Genomic DNA, 20,427 nt, shown 5'->3' with positions numbered 1-20,427 from the left:
GTAAAGTTTCTAGAACTTTGCAGTAAAACTCACAGAAGCACTTCCACTGCCGAGCCCTCTGAAGGCATAACAGTCTACTTCTGTTCGTAACAGGTACTGAAGAATGATTATGGAAGTGCAGCTATTGCTTTTCTGCATTTGCTTAGGTAATCAAAACAAATCTGCAATATTACTGAGCAAGGAGAAAACTTGAAGGGACCCTGATGAGACAAAAAAAAAAGAAAACTAGAACCAGAAAAGCAGAACTGTCATTACTGAACCACTTTTTGGAGAAGACTGCAGAGATTTTGATTTACGTTCAAGTCTTTCTTTGCAGAGGAACAGTTATAATTGTCCCTTTTATTCCATATATCTGCTCCCTATATATTGCCAAAGATATATCAAATAAGCTTAGTGACAAGTAAGGTTTTATTAATACATTTACTACTACTAACACCACGCAGCCATGTAAGGCAGAGAAAAGTGAGCTGGACACTATTCTTTCTTCATGCATAATCAACTATGAAGTCCAAGTTGAAGAGGCAATTAATCAAACTGCTGCAGTTTTTCTGAGGAAAATGGGGGTGTTTTGGCAGATTCTACAACACAAAACATAAGAGGATACTTAATGCAGCCAGAATTTCTGTAAGATTAACCATACCTACTACTTCATACCTGCTGCTTCAAACTCATCACAGCTAAGATGATGAAAACACAGGTTCTGAAGGAACAACCACTTCACAGCACAAATTCACACTTTCTTTTCATAAAGGACGCCTTAAAACCCAGCTGTCATTAAGCCTGGCTGATCACAGCCTGAATGCAGCCTTTTATCTGCAGATCACTAGAAAATTTTGTCTCTGCCTCTGGACAGAGCTCTGACCACCATGTTCCACTCACACATCAACTTTCTTTTGCTAACTTACTGCTACTTATGTTGACAGCTGTGGCTTCTGCTGAGGTACTTGAACACATCTACAGTTGGATGATGCAAGAGTATCAATCTTGCCTTTCCATTTTTAAAGCTATCAGAAGTACAGGGTACATCCAAAATAAGAATATCTCTATCCTTGATCTTTGAAGACAGCTATGCTTCTCCTGTGTAATGTACAGTGCAACTTAGAAAGTCACAGATGAAGCCTGTATGCCAGAAATGGAGTCATAGAATCAGTAAGGTTGGAAGGGACCTCTGGAGATCATCTAGTCCAACCTCCCTGCTCAAGCAGGGTCACCTCAAGCATGTTCGACAGGGTCGCATCCAGGCGGGCCTTGAAGATCTCCAGAGATGGAGATTCCACAGCCTCTCTGGGCAACCTGTGCCAGGGCTCCGTCACTCTCACAGGGAAGAAATTCCCCCTCACGGTCAGGCAGAACTTCCTGTGCTTCAACTTCTGCCCATTGCCTCTTGTCCTGTCACATGGGACAACTGAAAAGAGTTCATCTCTGTCCCTCTGACACCTTCCCTTCAGCTATTTATACACATCAATAAGATCCCCCCTCAGGGATCTTATATAATAAATAAATAAATATAAAAACATATATATATATATATATATATATTTATAAATATTTATATTTATTTATATATATATAAAAACATCTAGTAAATAAAGGGTTCTCAATAGTGGTAGATGACACACTTGAAAGAAATGGGTTTTAAACAGAAGTTTTACCATCTTTAGGTCCTTCCTATTTTACATGGATTTAAAAAATAACAACATTCTTCCAGATAGCGACTAGGAAATTGATAACAGCAGAAAAAAATGCTATGAGATCTAACATGCAGATGCACTTTTGTGCAAATCTAACTTATTATTGCAATACTTTGAGACAATAGAATACAAAATGTTCAACAAATTATAAACAGATAACCAAGACCTATTTCATACTGCATACCCAAGATCAGTTCACCAGAATGATTCTATAATATTTACAGTTTTGAGGGGAATGTGATCCCTTTTACAACTTATATATGCACACACACACACATATATATGTTTATTTATTTATAACTTATTTAACATCTAACACAGTACCCTTGAAAGGTGAACCTAAGAGTTACTGTAGGACAAGCACAACATCTATCAAGAACAGCCAACACTGCTGATTTTTCTGCAGGTCTTTCATATAAAGGTATTAAACTAGGTTTGAATTACTAAATTTAAGAATGAGAAAAATCAAAGCACTAGGTGACGCTCAGATAAAACTGTTTTAAAAGCCTAAACCTCTCTAAAGTATGTAACTTGCAGTTAGAATTATTTAAGAAAACTCTATAATGTAAAAAAACCTGGCAGATCTGTAATTATATTGTCACAATTGGCAACTCAGCCATTTTCTCAAAAAAAAAATAAACAAACAGATGATTCTTTTTCCATGCTTGCCAAAATAAGATTAATTCAGTTGTCACCACTTTAGCTATCTAGCATATAGTCTTAATTAATTACTATTTAAAATCTGTTCTTAAGTTAAGAGATTCGTGTAAGGTGCAAAACTGAAAGATCCAACAAGCTGTGGAAGTTTGGGAAAGATGAGTCTGGAGCCAGATTTCCTACTCTGATTAAGAAATGATGAGCTAAGAAAAAGAAAATTCTGCATTGGCATTTGACAAATACACCCCAAAAGGGTTTATTTTATGATCCAAGGAATTTCTAGACAAAAAGATACTGGGAAAAGAGTTCACAAGACATTTAAGCTTGAAATGTTGTAACCAGCAAATGAGATATATTCCTATGTCTTCTTTACAGTTTATCAAGAAAGTAATATATCTGACAGCAGTAACAGAGTTACAAGACAGACACTTACCACAAGATAATGAATGGAAAGCAGATTTCTGCTGCAGCAGAGCAACAGAACACTAATTTAAGTATATCAAATATAAGGAGGCTATGAAGTGTCCACAGAGGTGTGACTGAGCTCTCATTTTGAGTTCAGGCCAAGAGAAAACTTTTTGTCCCTTATCCCTCCCATTTAGTGGTAGGTTGCTGTGTTCCCATCTTCTATTTAAAGCATCATATATTGCCTATTACTTGAAACAACTTTTGCTGGACCAGTAGTCTAAACTGTTATTGAAACTGAAAATCCTATGTTCTTGCACAGACACTGCAAGACAGTCAATATTAGTAGTAATTCTCCTAATAACAAGCACAAAGTAAGACTATAAACAATGTAATACCTAAAAAAAAAAAAAAAAGAAAGAAAGAAAAAAGAAAAGAAAAAGTCTATCACAAGCTTTTAAGGATCTTTATACACAAGATAGTGAAGAGTCATAGGTTTCAACTGGGATTAGTAACAACCAGCAGAGTGAACGCTGGCACTGCAAAAGTGGACAACAGAAAATGCCAAAGGGGCACCAAAACCATGTTCTGAAAGGCTAAAGTACCTGTCTAAGGATTGCAGCTAAAGGCTTTCATGAAACTGGAATTCAAAGTTTAAAAAAGACTTTCAGTACATCAGTGTCCCTGTCCACAAAGGACTGAAATAGTGAGCTCTCTTTTGAGAGAAGAAAAGAGCTACAGGCTGAGGAGGCTTGAACCCACAGTTCCTGTATAGGTTAGCCATATATATAGCCATATATATGTTAGCCATATATATACCAGGTTGCAGGACATTTTGAGTAGTCACACTCCCTATTCTTGAATTAGGCTGTCAGGCAGTCAGAAATGTAATGCACCAAAAGAGGAGCCCAAACGGGGCTTTGAATGCTGTAAGTTTGCAGCTTTAAGGACCCTCAGTTGGTTGTGTGAGCTTGGAGTTTGGCAGCAGACAGCAGAACTCAGGCCTATCTTGTCACATCCGACTGCTCTAACCAGCAGGACAGAATTAGGCTTCTTCCTGTCTGCTCTCTTTCTGCATCTACTGATTTTGCATACATGGCTGCACATTAGGAAGCTTGGAAAGATTTTCCTCCCAGGATATCCCCCTTCTCCCTGGAGGAAGCAAAACAAAGAAACATCGTAGGTCATTCTCCTGGATACTGTCTCTTTAACACAACTACAGGGTCTTTAAACGTGAGGAGAGCATTACAACAACTGGGATATTACCAAACCAAAACCTCTTTCTCAGTGCATCCTGAACAGATCTGTATACAAGTCTGATTATACAGAGTAAACTCATTTCCTTCAACAAATTCATTTTCTTTTTAGAATCTCAGCCTTACAAATAGAAGTGCCCTACTGCATCGGACCAGTGGTCCATCTAGCAATGGATTTTGTCTCCAACACAGACAGTAAAAAAGCTATTTTGTACATGAGTCTGGCCACTCTGTAGTTCATTTTCCTTTTATTGCTCCAGCATGTTGTATTAGGAATGTTGGAAGGTACCTTTCTGGCTGATAACTTTGTATCCATTTATGGACAAGTGGTCTCATGAATTCATGGAAATGTTTTTGAACTGCTGATACCATCTGCTTTCACAATTTGAGAGGACAGGGGCTTAGGCATAAATAGTTTCCCTGTTAACATGGATACCTAACTTCCATTTAAATAGCACTTTGAAATCCTTATTTTTTAATAAAGTATCTGCCAAAGGGCTTGACTAAAAACACTTGTTGCAGAAAACAAAAAGGAAAACTGTAAAAAAGTTTTCAATGACTTAGGAGTCATATGTGATTTATATGATCTCCACTTTCCTCAATTGTGTGATCAATGTTGTGGACTTTTTATAATTTTTCCTGAAGACATTCAATAAGGAGGAACATGCAGTAACAAGCTTCATTCCAATAGTGAATTGCAGGGATCCAGAGAGCTTCTAACAGGTCTGTTAGAAGTCACTGCTAGGGGGAGGCAGAAGAGCAACTCACCACAGCCTACAACGAGCAATGCCAGCACAGCGAGGGAATCCATTAATAGAATTTCTTCCACAAAACCTCTACTAATGAAGCTCCGTGGCACACTACCATGGAAGCAAAACCACTGCTAGAGAAATTATCTCCTAGACTAAATGGAATGTGTACACAGAAACAATTCTTCTGCAGACCTAGAAGAGAATCAATAGAATCAATACTATTACGTCGTAATTCATTGGTTAATTACATATCTGTGTGGAAAATATTGTTAAATCTCCATTTCAGAATACCAATCGACTCAAGTAACAATAACACCAGGACTTGAAACTCTACCCTGAATTGTGCTCAAGAAACTGGCAAGGATCATCCTGCCCCTTTTTATCTCCACATGCAAATTACCTGTTAAGCCTCATCATGTATACTGCATTGCTTAGTTAGGGGCCACTGTTTGAGTTTTGGCCTCCTATGAAATTAGTGGGTCCAGGCTTAGGCCCATTAAGTGTTTCAATCTTGTTAAGAAAAGCATGACTAAAGTGTAGTGCAGCTACACACTATGAATTAGTGCTTAGTTTCAAAATAAAACCTGTTTCCTAGGTTGTACAATGCTGTTGCTTGGTTTAAACATAGAAGTTCAATATATCACAAGAAATTTTAGTTAGAAATAAATATTCATCTAACTTGCTCATTCTTGGATTTTTCCCTCCAAAACAGCTTTCCCGTCTATGGAGGTAAGACTCCCTTTCCCTAGGAAGTTGTACTAATAATTTTCCAAAAATATTAGTAGGGGATCCATAGCAACTGTTGATATGACTCAAAATGATTTAAAAGCAGTCTTAGCAACCTTCTGTTAAGATGTACTGTATACAGCCTTCCCCACTTAGCAAAATCCCACAATATGGCAAGAAAGATTTGTGTATCTAAGAATAGCTACCTACACACATTTTTCAAGATGACTGAGCCATAATGATTTAAATCTTTCCTACCACAGTTTCAGCAAGATGTGCCTCTACAACACTGTATCAATGTGGTCTGTTCAGAATTTTGAATCTCTCCCCCCCCCCTTTTTTTAATCAAACCATTAACATCCCTGACATTTTAGAAATAATGTTTATTGATTTTTCTGTTAACACTGCTATAAATTAAATGATGTAATGGACAGGATTATTGAAGCACTATATAGAGTATGTCTTTCAGATTCTTAACTATATATTGAAAAAGAGCAGACTGGATTAATAAAAAATAGTGTAGTTCTATGCTGTTCTTTGGGAAGTTTACATCTGGATGACTACTTTTTATATGACAGAATGGACATACAACAGGGATAATACTACAACTGCCTGCAAAGTACCAAATGACAGAAGAAAAACACCTGACCCAGACGAAATCAAGAAATAAGTGTTGGGAAAAAAAACAGACACAAAAGAATCCTTAACTGTTATTATGACAACTTAGGATCAGTAATTCATGGGACAGAATCCCTTTTTGAAATATAAATGTTATAGTAAATGCAAACAGTTTTATTAGTTGACGAGGATTCAAAAAGGGGCTGAATGGTGTCTTTTCAGAAATGCATTAATATTTTAGAGAAATTCATCACTTTTCCATTAGATGATCTGAACCGAAGATGCATGAACAATGCAAGTGGAAAATGGCATGATCACCTTCAGTTCTCCCTCAATCAGCATTGGTATCAACAGCCCACACCTTTTTATTTTAAGGGTTATACAAGGTCAGCCTCTAAGCTGACTTGAAGCATTGTAAAGAATCTTTTAATAGACCACTGTACAGACAACAATGATACTCCATATTTAAGAATCTATTACAGAGGTTGCAGAATGGCAGGAACACACTAAAGGAGAACTGAACTTTGAAGGAAGATGTTTTTTCAGAAATCACTATTCTTAAGTTAGACCATTAGGTTTACCTTTTCTGCACTGCCATGAAAAGAGAGGCTCATGAAAAAGAAATTTTATGAGAAGAGAGAGAGTGAGAGACAGAATAATACAATGAATGCAACCACAGGAAACATCTCAGCCAAAGAATCCCAAAGTTTTTTGCACCCTTTTGGAAGCAGAATTTCTGGTTAGCAGAAGATTGGAATTTATATAATTTTGAGAATTAGATTTGCAATGTCCTCACAAACTACTGCATTTACAGTCAGTGTCACAATGCTCTGAATGTCATTTTTGGAGCACCAGCAAAACACTAGAGCAAGCAAAATACTAATCAAATACTGGCTGACAAAACCAGAATGGAGGTATCACACATGAAACATCCCTTCCCGTAGCCGGGAGGAGTGCCCACCCAGAACTCTAATACACATTTTGGTAACAGAGATAACTGGGTCTGAACAAGGTTTAGGAAAAAAAAATAAAAAGGAGGGGAGTGGGAAGAACATGCTCTACACTTTCATAATCTTTCAGAGTACTGACTCACAGATTAGTTTTTTTAGATTATTTCTGCAGGGTCTCAAACCTACCAAGCTTTCATTCTTGTTTTATTGGGCAGTTTTTCAACTGTTGAGCCTCATATAATAAGGCAGTTTGATTTCTACCCTTGGATGTTTGATTTTACATTCTCTCATCACTAAACATTGATTAAGCCTTAGCACATATACTTGATTTTGCTTATGACTTTGTTTTATCAGGAGAAGGTCAAGGTTTATGATAACATTATACTCTTAAAAACAAAATTTTTGGCAATACTTGGTATTGACTACGATCAAGTTGCTAAATTACAGCTTTTAACATTCTCTCACTAGTTTGCTTCAAGAGAGTAAAAATAAGATATGGACTGGTACAAGCAACAAGAATTAAAAATGTACCATGGCACATATATTTATGGGCTTATGCCTAAAATCCTTACAATCCTCAATACACTGCCTCCTGGCCATAGAAATGCCTGTTTTGCAGAGTAATTCTCCCTCAGAAAAATCCTGCATTTCTGCCACTGGGCACGTGCATGACCAACTAAATCTTGAAAAGAYTTATCAGTTTATGGCCTATGCCCTGACATAATTCCCAGAGTACATCTGTCACAGCCATGTAGACATTCACACAGTGTGCCTGCCAGATCAGATCTTGCACAAAACATATGAAAATGAAACATGAAATGGTAGTTATACCTCTCCCCCCCCCCCAATAGTCTACAGGAGACTAGAGAACTCACCTGAGACATACGAGACCTAGATTCAGAGTTCCTTTCTGCCTGATTTAGAGTAAATCTCTTAACTTTGTAGGAGAACTGCTTAATATTGACCTACATGGTGTTCTGAAGTGAGAGTCTCTTGCTTTCCCTTGTTGTTCTACTTAGTATATATTTTATAAATATCTACCAGAACAAAAAGAGGATGAAAATGACTACTGCTTTATCCCATTTTCCAATCTGATAAATATTTTAATATTTTGCAGCAAGCTTCAGAAGGTCTTTGTGAAATAAATGGATCCTTCTAATAGGTAACTGCATCACCAACCTGGTGCCAGTTCTCTGGGGAAACCAATGACTTAACTGGATGGGGAGGATACATTATCGTCTTCGTCTTTTGATGCAGCTGCTCCAAAATAGGTTTGAATCACCCGGCCAGTCTAAGATGAGAATTCCTGCACTGCTGATACATATTCCATATGCATCCTCAGCAAAAAGGATTTCAATGTTGRAAACTGTCATCTCAGCATCCTTTCTCAGACAATCAGTTATCTTACAGTTTGAAAAAATGTAGATATGAATAACTTAAGACATATCAGCATTTCTGCTCAGTTTTTTATTTTTATTTTAGAATAGTTCAATTATTATTTGAAAGTTCAGCTATTAGATATACTTTAAAACTTTCAAGGCAACTTTACCATTACATGCAATAAAAATATAGCTTATATGAAAGTGTGAATATAGTTAACGTGCCTGATGAATTAGTTATTATGTTCTTAAATCTTCATGATTGTCAGGCAAAAAAATTTAAGAGCAGGTATCTAACAATTAGAGGACAAAATCTGGCAGTCTCAGGTACTCCGTACTTCCAACTTCTACAACTAGGACCAAATACCATGTCGTCTGAGTCCAGAAGGTATGGCTAAAATCATACAGTCACCTTCAACTACTGTACACCTCCATTCACCCTGGGGAAAATTTCCACAATGATAAAAGGTAAAACAATAGCCTTTAGAAAGGAAGTAAACTTCAGCAATCATTATTTTTTACATTGCTGGTTGTTAAATTATGCACTACTCTGTGGTAAAGCGTTTGCCTTTACAATCAATAAGATTTCTCCCCCTTCATTTCAAATCTATTCTCTGCTCTCCTTTCCATTCTTGAACCTTTTCCATATTCTTGTGGGGTTTTTTTTCCTCCTTTTTTCCTTTAAACTGCCTTGTCATTTAGCATCTCTCCATGGCACTTTCGGACTGCTGCCAACTTACTGTGTCWCTGGTAATATCATACCTAGAATTTAATGTGGTGGATCTGCTGTTCAGTTACACAAAGACAAATCGTTACATTCAAGCTGTGTTACACAATACCATTATGTATTTACCTAAAACTGTACTCGACTTCTCTGCCAAATATCAAAGTATCARGTATGTGTCTCTCTTGCTACCCTCTGTTCCCATAATGACCTACTTCATYTTTTTCCTTTCTAGATTTTTCTTCCCATTTACTATAACTTTCTTTTAGTTTTTAATTGAGTTTCTGGAGAACCCTTWTTTATTTATTTATTTTTTATTCTTCCACTAGTAAATTAAATCCCTCTAGGATCCTTGGTTTATTTTTATATTCACTCTACCGCAAATTCTATTTGGCCTATGTATCTTTTTTCCTTCTCTCCCAAACATCACTACTAAAGCAGATATATAACTAACTCAATAAATACTTTTAAAAAGCAATGCAGTTCAGAAAAAAAACCTAGGGAACAAAAGAAAGATACCATGTGAGGGCTGGCAGCTGGAGAAGCCCGGAAGGTTATCCAGAGCACCACCACAGTGGATGCAGGGCTGGGATTCCAGTCTAATTTAAACTGAAAGGCAGAATTCAAGTGAGGGACAACCAGGGAAAGCTCTGTTTGTTTGCAGTTCAAGAAAGGTTACAACAGGGACTTGGAAAGAAGCTTCTTGTAAAGAGTGCATTTCTAGCATCTATTAAACCACAAAGGGAAAGAGATTTCTGAAATAAGTAGAGAGAAATAACTAATCCAGGATATCCTCGAAAGCACTCACCATGTTCCAAGCAAACTCTTTAGGACACAGACATGCAATGTCTCAACTCCCTTTCTAACTCTYCATAAAAGAAGCTAAAATCAGAGTTGGCAACAGTTCTAAAGAGCAACAGTAATCCATAAATACTCCTTAATTTTCCTGTCAATGCAGAATTAAGCTACTTCCAGCTCACACAGATCTTACCAGGTGTGCTAAATTGATGTCATTATAAGCCATCAGGAAATACCCACAGAGACCTGTAGCAACATTTAGAAGTTTTGTTAAACAGCTGTGTGTTATAATTGATTTGTATTATTTAAAACAGCTAAAGCAAGTTATCACTGGATGTAGAAAAAGGATGGCTGAAGACTCTGGGGAGATTTAGCTCAGAAGAAAGCCAATCACTGGAACTTCATTTGAGCATTTTAAGATTATTACTAGAGGAAGTGCAATTAAATCATCACCATTTATCAACTATCATTATAAAATACTATGCAACCTTATCATATTAATTTATTTATGAAAAGGTAACTAGTTGACTTTTGCTTACTGCAATAAAAATAATCTAGTCAGTAAAAATATTTGAAGACACTGCCTTTGAAAATGAGTGTGACTTCCCATAATAAGTAACAAAAAAGTTAAAATATTACCTAAATAGTGTAAATCATATTAGCAACTAATGCTAAACTATTTGGAACTTAARCAAGCAATGTCTCAGCTCCTGATCTCAGAAATGTTTTATGGTACAGAGTATAAGCCAAAATATAGTTGTATCACRAATGTGCACAAGTAGAGCACCCACATTTCACAAAACACAGGAACCTAAGTTTCCAAAGGATTAGAGCAGGGTACTGAACCTGTGGGATAAAACACCTCAATGTGACTTTATTTTCCTAATGATCTGCCAACTATTGAATCAAAGTACAAAATCAKCCCTACCTAAAAGTTAAGTGACAATATGCATTGACTGTGGCTTGCCCAAATTTTCTTTCCTGTKGTGAATTCTTTGTAGAATTTAAATTGTTTGGTTTATTTGGGGTATCCTAAACTTTCTCTGACTGCTGTTCATGTATACTGAGAGTTCAAGCCTGATTTCGTAAGTTTGCCCAGTGACTTCCACTACACAGTTTGTATCCCTGGAGGCCAAGCCTAAACCATATAACAAAATGTGTCAGCAGAAAAGCTAAGGGGAAGAGAAAACTCTGATCTATTTGGGCAAAAAAAGACCTTGGACCTAACTCAGATTTTGATGTGAGCCTTGCAGGCTATTGTTTATAGTATGYTTTTATTTTCTAATTCCTTTGAGAATACTCTGATTTTTACTGCTATTTTATATTTGATCTGGCATATGTATCTCTCAATTTACAAGGGAAAGTGTTTGTTATACCAGTGGTTGCTGACACTGAAAGTATGATTGGCACTGCTAATTGTACTGGTGCTTTCCCTGCTCTCTGATTCCGCTCCAGAGACATACACTTCCCCAAACCGTGCATTCCCTTTGTCTTCTTACCACTTGAATGAATGACCATGAGCAAATGCACCCTCATTGCCTGGTGCCTTTCTGCTTTCATCTAAAATTAAAATTGTAGACCTCTTAAAGCTACTTTCCCGGAGGCTCTCTACTGCAGCCATGTGGGAAAGTACATTTCCAAATCAGGAATGCAGCTGGGGCCTCTGGATCAAGTTCAATACTGATGCAAAGCAGGCTAACCCCACCGAGGTAGATGGACTTCAGTGGCCTTAAGTCACAGGCATATGGTCTTCAGGCAGAAGCAACTACACACAAACCTACTGATAGAAAAAAAGATGTAGAAATAAAGTTAAATAATTCCAAATTATGTAATGGAACTACTGGAAGATCCAAACTTCTCCAGCTTCTACCTGCCAGCAGTTCCAACGTTAGGCCATCGGCCTAAGGCATAGTCTATTATTCTGGGAGAAACAGTTTAACTTAGTCTGTAATCTCCTTTTTTAATGGAAAGTCACTTTAATGTTATGTCCAATAGTATTTTACTGCTATAACTGTATTCATTTCTACAAAATGTTTTTCCCAATATCTTAGTTTCTGTTTGCTACTACACTGAACTGCCTCTGGAGAGGTGCCACAGAGACAATAGGTTTAGCATACCACACATTTTACCACCCACGCAACCTGTTTCTGCAAGCCTTTGGATGCACGTATCTCATACACATCTTTAATTATTAGATGCAGGACAGTTTTATTTTACTGTTCCTTAAGAGGTAAAAATAATCTCTGGGTGGGAGTGACCTGGTTTCCTTTTTGGTTTCCACCACTCTGATTTTATACATTCCACACCTGTTCTTTATGCTTTATTCGCAGTAGTATTATATTATGATTTATTACCTACACCAAGCCATAGGTTCTTGTAGCACTTTGCAGGTAGGCAGAAAGAGAGTGAGCTTGAATGTGGCTTTAGGCCACAGGAGAACGCGGGAGAGCATAGAGAAGGCACGATACTTCTGGAGTGCACATAGCAGATTTTCCTATACATTTCTGCAGGTGGGAGTATAATCTATCCACAAGCCAGAACAGCTCAACTGAAAATACCAGAGATGTTAGCCCTAAAGGATTCCTAGCATCTGATAGCAGGCTCACTGGTCTCTATGTACTAGGAATGCAATAAGGTGGATGTAGTGAAGGTGAAGCTATTTGAATACTCTGTTTCTCTATGTAGTTTTAGCTATATATTACATATATTAGTTTCTATGCCTGTATTAACTATAAATAATCAATTTCAGCTATAAACTATGAAATTTTAAATCTAAACTGCAGTATCTTCTTGTGCAGAAAGTTATTTATCTGTTCCCAAATTGTATTATTTTATTAAAATCTATTTGCTCATCTTCATTCTGCAGAAGGCAAGATAGATAATTAATAGCTTATTTAAAAGCATTTATTAAGAAAGAATCAGCAAATTCACAGTTAAGCTTAGAAACGTACAGCAAACATCAGACCACCAATGCCTATTAAGTTCTCGAGAAACTATTGTAACACAAGTAATAGTTTGTGGCTGCAAAATATGAATGCTGCCTGTGTTCTCATGATTGAGTACCATTTACAAATTGTCACCCTGTAATTAAATTGTAGTAGTTGAATTACAGAAACACCTGTAAACCTCAGCTGAGGTTATTTCTCTGTTGTATCATTTTAAGTTGCTATTTTAAGAGAGACCTGCGTGCCTGAAAACAGCTAACATCAAGAAGCCAAGTGAGGAAGGGGTAGGAAGAAAGGATACATCCTTTTCTCTATTTGACAATGGAAAACTCAGACCTGGAGACTCTAGTTCTTTGATCAAAGCTACACTGCAGGTCTGGAGCTCAGGGAGGATTCGGAGCAAACAACTTAGTTCCGAGCCATACCTCACTCCTTCTATGCACAGATACGACTGTTTTTCAAGACAGCCATCATCATAACTCTGGGAATAGTGCATATATTACCGAAATAATCTGATGACTTTAAAACCACTTTAAATAAAAGTGATTCGATTAAAAGAAGGCAGTGATATCACAAAATGTTTACTCATCTGCTTTTTCTTGTGTTCATTAACTACTTAAGCACATTAGTCAGCAATAATTATTTGACTGACAGAGTAATTTTCTTTCCTTCAATACTAAAGGTTATTGCAAGCCTATTTAAAATTGAAAATTACAGTCTTTTTGGTAATTTGATTCATAGACAGTCTGTGAAATGTTATTATATTAGTAATATATTTTACTTACATAAGTCTGCTATTATATTGATATTTACCTAGACCAAAGATTATTCAGAGATCACCAAAAATTTTCAGGGTTAGGTCAGGAAAAGTATTTTAAATGAGTGAGATTGCCATGTTTTGTCTTACAAGGTGAACACTGATACATCTTTAAAACCTAGGCTTAAAACTACTGTTGGCAACTGGTTCAATACAGCCTCAGTTGGACTTCTATGTATTTTAGTTCTCTCCAGGAGGGAAGCAAGACCATTGAGGATTCCAGCATATATTGCATTTATCAATTTTGTAAAGGATGAGTGGCTTCTCACCTGCTGCGTAATAGTGTCCCAGGGCCCCTCCAGCAGCCGAGCCTGGTAGCATGCGTGAACGCTTTTCCATATTTCATCCAGAGTTAAAGGTCTACCATCTGGGAGAGGGAGAGGAGGACAACCACGCACATTCAAAACTCTCAAGAAGGACATGTCTTTAATACAGAATATCAAATGCAAACCTGAAAATACTGATTATCTGGAGGCAGATGAAAAAAAAATAGCAAAACATGGTTGAGTCGATTCTGACCCAATAACTTCCCAGCAGTATTGCTCAAATCTTGACTGTGTGTGTACATAAAACTATCCTAAATTCTCCATTCAGCTTTCTTCTCCATCGCATGAGAACAACMACTTACTTTTCTGGTTGTAAATTGTGAGGTTATACTGATTTTGTAAAACAGTTCTTGGATAACAGAGTTAAAAATCACAAAATTATATGATCAGTTGTTTCAAATAAATACACATAATTCATTACAAGAGAATGGAAAAAAAACAAAGAACGAATTTCTGCAGACAAAAGTTTAGTGTCCCTTGGTAATCTAGATGCCTGCCTATATTTTTTTTTCTTGAGTTGCATTTATATAGCATTGTTGAATCAGGTTTTTATCTGTCATATTAGAATTATGCCAAGATACTAGTGTCAACCACTGAAAATAAGCATGTCGATTTTGCCTCAATATTTGTTTTTGATGAACAGCAATAGACTATTTTGATATATTTTCAATAAGTAGCTTCTTCTTGGCATTTATCAGGTGTCAGAGACCATTATCCTGTGATAAATAGTTTTATTCAACTGACATTTTCATGTCTGTAAAATGAACAGAATTTATTCATCCAATTAACATTTGAATGCCATATTTAGATATAAGTTGAAACTAGCTGCCTACAGCCTCTGTTTTATCTTATTTTCTGCACACTCTTATAAAACAGCACCAAGTTCTGCCCTTACGTAAGCACCATCTAGCAGAAACATTAAGATGTGTGGCAAACTAAGCATCTGGGAGGCAAACAATATTAAATAGCTATACTTTGCCATCCTCAAGAAATCAGACTTGTAAAGACTTGCATACTCTCTCTGTCTTATGATGGCAGGCAGCAAAGATATGCTGGGGATGGCCTAAAGTTTACTAAGAATTTTGTTACAATAATTCTTAGGGCATAAGTTAACTTTGGAAGGATTTATTTATGCTCAGATCATCTTCCATATGCATGCAGTACAAGATGGCATGGATACTTGCAGCTTTCCATGTTTTCTAGCCAACCTGCAAAGGCAATTCAATGCAAATCCAAATGCAAAATTTAGAACACCACTAATGTATAATATTYCAATGTAAAATTTGATTTACCACTCTGAATTTTATTCTGCACATCTTTCTTTGTATCTGTGAATTTTTACAGTGATATTTGAACAAACTGAGATCATACACACTGGATGGATTACTCTGATCCTAACCATCTCATTTATAGAAATGATTATATACATTTGAAATAGTTGCATTATAACTAAAAATTACCTAAGTTTTGTCTTCATCTCATGGATTTTATTATTTTTATGTATGAAAAGTAGTACACCTGCCACCATATCTCAGTATAAACTTACTTTCATTTCAGAGAAAGCAGAAATAAATCCAAACTCAAAGTGTGGAAACACTTTCACACTGGAGTGAGATCACAGTCAGTAAAATTAACTTCAATTGTTAATATACAGTAATTCCAAAATTTCACTTAGGAAAAAACAAAAGTGATCCAGGCACTCAGATTAAGCACTTCTACATTGAATTGTGTTTGGATTTAAGTTTCCCTAAGCTTTGAATTTTCTGCACTATTTTCAAAATACTCCATTAAACTTAAAATCAGTTTGAAGTCATCTGTTTTTTAAAACTGAGTAAGGTGTCATACACACTCCCAAGTATTGTGTTCCTGCAAATTCTTGCTAAACTGACTAGCTCAATTTCCTGGAAGATGTAAGGACAGCTGCAGTAGGAAGGAATAAATGACTAATATTTAAAACGGACAAGAGGGTCAGCTACATGGCTGGGAACTGCAAGCCCCTTACAAAAAGAGAGGGGATGGATGTGCAGTTCCCCCATCCTCTTCTGTGGCATAAAGATCCAAAAATCTAGTATTTTTTCCATTAAAAAAAATAAAAAAATAATAAAAAATAAAACAACTGCAGTCCAAATGGCTCATGGAAGGATTAATATACTACAAAGCATTTGGGGAAGAAAAGTAAAAGTTTGGAGTTTTTGTAGTCTGCTCTGGTTTTGTTCTTGTTTCACTGTCAGAAGATAAGGATGGCTGATACAGGAAACATATTTCAGGTGATCTGGCCGGAGGTATGTTTTATGTTTTAAAACTCACTGGTTCATGTGAATTGGGTCATCTGTGTAGGCTGATACAACTGAAGACATTTCATACACCCTAAGAAACTCACAAGCTCCCAGCTTTGCACAAAACACAACTATATTCTTTGGCCACTTTGAGGCCCCCTTTTCTCAAGGCTGCCAGCATTCACCAGTTTAGCAGCCCTCTTTCTTACACATTCTTGCAGCCCACTGAGACCTCAAATATCCAGCTGAGCTGACACAGTAGTCTGTAATTGTTGCTGCTAGCAACAAGGGGCCACTGTAGCACCTGCTGAGCCAAGCAGCCTCTCTGCTTCTTGTCTCATTGCTTCCAGTGATGGAGTTGAACTCAAACAGTACAGTTGAAAAAAAGAAGGCAATAGAAGCACCAAGGAAAGAGAAATGGCAGAAAGGGAAGGTGCAGGCTTCAGATTCACCCAACAGTATATTTACTTATCATTCACCCACAGTGACACAGCTGCTGAGATGTTTGCAGCTCCATATCTTATTCTGGTTACAGCTGGGAACAGGTGTGTTGACATAAGTGAAACTTTGTAGTTGTATGTATGGTTTGCATAATTCAACCCATGAACTAATTTACAGATTACCACATAGAGTAAAATGAATTATACGCCACTCAGCAATAGCTGCTTGTAGGCTGTGCCCGATTTACTATACCGTTGTCTGAAATTCCATGCCTCCAAAACCACAAGCTGGCACATCACACCTCCTCAGCTCACCATTAGCTCAGCCTCTACACAATGCAAACAATAAACTTGACATCCACCAAGCAAAAAAGAAAAGGCCAAAAGAGCCTGGGAAATAACCCCCCTTTTTTTAATGAAAAATTAGCTAAAGGGTGGAGTCAAGAACTCTTAAATATCAGTTCTGTCTCAAGCTCACTATGTGGGCTTGAATGAATCATYTGTCTCAATAGTCAGGCAAGAGTAACGATGGTCTTCCTATCAGAGACTCAGATTTTCATTATTTAAACTTTCTTGAATATAACAAACTGTTCTGGGAAAAGCTTCTTGATGCTCCACTTGGAGTTAACTCATTTATACCCCCATCAATAAGGAACAGTTAATAAGCAGATAGATGAGTGCCCCATCACAGCAGCGATGCATGACATTAAGACTACATAGGAGTTGCATAGTCCCAATTGACTTGGTACCTTCATTTCTATAGACAGCAGAAATTCTCCAGGCACACAAATTTCAACTAGATTTTCAGAGAACTTCACTGCAGGCTTCCCAAGTTGCTGTATTATTATTTTTTGTCATTTACTGATGGGTTTTAATAATTTATTAGATTTCTAATTAAAGTTTGTGAGTTTGGCTTTTCTTTTTCCATATTATTGCAGTTTGACCTCCATCTAGATTACTACCAGTATCAAGTTTCTTATACTATCCAAACCTTAAAAAAGGACTTTTGAGACTTTTGGTGAAATGGTGCGCAAATCCACTTGAGGCTTCATTCTGGCATACTTTGCAAAGAAATACTAGTATTTTCTACTCTTAAGAAACCACTGCCACACAAGAAAAAATACCCTTCACAGATTAGAAGAGTATTTGATGATACAGATTATTCAATCTTTTTATGTCTGAAGCCATGATAAAACCAGTTAGCATGGGACAGTTATAGATAGCATCATGGTCTTAAGAGTAGCTGCTTTTTCTGAGAAAGGACATAATGGTTACATGCTTTTGAGCTCAGAGAGTAACTCTGATTTCTGGAAAAGTGCATCAGTCAGGCCCAGTACTGTTATGAATACAGGCAGAAAGTCATTCCTTCAGGACTGGAGGAAGTTACATTACCTCAGGCTTTCTCTCTTTAACTACTTTTTAGCACGGCTTTTACTGGCAAGGATCTATATATTAAAGAACTAGACTATTGCAGGTCAGGTTGAAAATCCTTCTTTCTCTTCTAGGGGAATGAGGCTGCTATCTTTCGTGTCTCCCACTAGTCCTGTTCTTTCTTTCCTGTTTAGCTAGCACTCATGATTTTTCCTCTACCTTTGTAGGAAAAAGAGGAAGAAGTGTCTGTTAAACTATTCTTTTCTTGACATGCAAGATGCTTTCTGAATGATGCCCATGTCCACCTATGGCTGTGTTGCTTCCAGCTCACTGTCAGTGCAAGGGGTGTTGAAATGGATGGATTTAGTTGACAACAGTTCAGAAAAGACCAAAGTTCCTTGACATCTTAAAGGCTAAGAAAAGGGGAAATTATTCTACTGATTAAAGAAAGCTTACTGGACCTAGCCCAGCCCATCTGGCTGATGCCAGCATCTAAGGGGAAGGCTAATTGCCTAAACCATCTGTCTCTAAGAAGGCTAATTGCTGACATCAGATCTCAGCAGGGGTTCATGCATTTCTTCAGCTACTTTTTTGGTAATCTCAGAAGCTGGAGAAAGAAAGAAGGTCTCCCATTACTGAAAGACAAGTCACACATGAGACTGACTTTGGAGAAGTTAGACCTGCTCTAAGATCCTGAGACACCTGAGCTTCTGACTGACGAGGACTACAGTAAGCTCCCCCTTAGGAATATATGCTCATGAGAAGTATCATGAGTTACTAAAAAAAGTCTTTTACATGTATATATGTGCTCTAAAAATATCTTCCTGTATCCCATAATGTTCCCAAACATTTTTTCAGACAGAGGCATCATATTTAATCATTATATTAGCTGAAGTATTTTTCATTGCATAGAACAAAGTCTTCCCTGTAAATCAGTCCCCTGAGACTACCCAAAAGTTTAGATGTCATTGTAAATGTTTTATTTAAATTGCAATTCAAATTTCAAATCTTTACCTTGCACTACCTTACATATCAAACTTCCTTTGGGGGGGAGAAGAAATTTAAAGATAAATTCCAGAAAAGAATTTATTATTTCATCCAAGTCAGAAAGAAGCAAGGTTATGGACACTATATAACTGTCTTCTTGCACAAAGGACCGATCTGTAATGTTTGAGTACAATCAGTAGCAGAGAGGAGGGACCTCTTTGTGCATCTTCACTGACACAGGCTTCTAAAGATGCCAATCATGCTAGTACAGGCAATCACAGGAAAAACTCCACAGCAACTATTTTGGAAGCCTTTTTTCTAGGAGAGACTGCCAGATACAAAATAGCCTGTGAAAACTGGACTCAAATACCATGCGAGAAAGGAAGGTTTTAATTGTTCTAGAACAGTCTATTTGGAAGACAGCAGATTTGGACAGCCCGGCATCAGTTGCTATTATAACGTACAAAGTGAGGAAGTGAATACTGCAAAACATGTAAAAATATTTAGTCAGGTTGAACAGAAGAATTATTATTTCCTAGGCTGGCCTCGACGTGTAGTGGCCACTTAACATGGCGCCAGAGAGGAAGCAGAGTTTAGAATCCAAACTCTGTGCGCTGCTGCTGGGGAAGACAAGACAGGGCAGGGCTGTGGAAACATGGGAAGGAGTATCGCTCACCTTCACCTCTTGCAACACGCTCTTCATTAGCATGAGGAGCCGTATGCGCAGGATTCAAGGGAAATCATGAACAGCTTACAAGAAGGTTGGAAAGAACAGATTCTGTTAACTTAACCTAAAAAAAAAAATAGTAGGAATTGAAGATTGTGAAACTGATAGAGGTCTTAGAAGAAGATTTTACCTCAACTATTTCAGACAAGGGATGCCAAGAATATTATTAGGTGTCCAAGAAACAGGTGAGAGAATTATCACAGGAAGACCATTAGTTTTCTAATGAAAAGATAAAATTCTCATGGCATTATCTAGTCTTCTTCATATGAGATCCATGACAAGACAAAAGATTCGTTGCTCAAATGCCTCAAGTGATTGCGAGTGACCGTGATCTGTATGTTCCTGGAAATCTCGTGTTAGGATCTTCAAATAGCACTGCACAGACCTTAGGTAAATAATTTGCAGTGATGACAGAATTTTTCATTTGCAAAAGTAAACTACCTGGAATTAAAATGAAAGACTACCTGAATATCTTCTTGGAAAAGTACTTATTGCCAGCATTTTATATCCTTCTCTCTCTACGAGTCAGAGAATGTTGAATGTTAAAGAGAACTCAGATGATTATAGGAATTATTAAAAAAA

At 37.1% G+C, this 20,427-nt stretch overlaps 1 protein-coding gene across 4 annotated transcripts in view; it reads right to left on the bottom strand.

Annotated features, from left to right (window-relative positions):
• The window catches only part of ATG10 (autophagy related 10), an 83,629-nt gene that overhangs the window by 8,880 nt on the left and 54,322 nt on the right, over positions 1-20,427 (bottom strand). For all 4 annotated transcript variants that reach the window (XM_085322039.1, XM_085322042.1, XM_085322041.1 and 1 more), the window contains one exon: positions 13,988-14,085. In XM_085322039.1, the coding sequence (XP_085178165.1) occupies positions 13,988-14,085 (98 nt within the window). The remainder of the gene's footprint in view (positions 1-13,987; positions 14,086-20,427) is intronic.

This window comes from Rhea americana, unplaced genomic scaffold (assembly GCF_003343005.1).
Source record: "Rhea americana isolate MKP2758 unplaced genomic scaffold, rheAme1 scaffold_74, whole genome shotgun sequence".
Taxonomy (NCBI): Eukaryota; Metazoa; Chordata; class Aves; order Rheiformes; family Rheidae; genus Rhea; species Rhea americana.
This window is presented reverse-complemented; position numbering and strand designations above follow the sequence as displayed.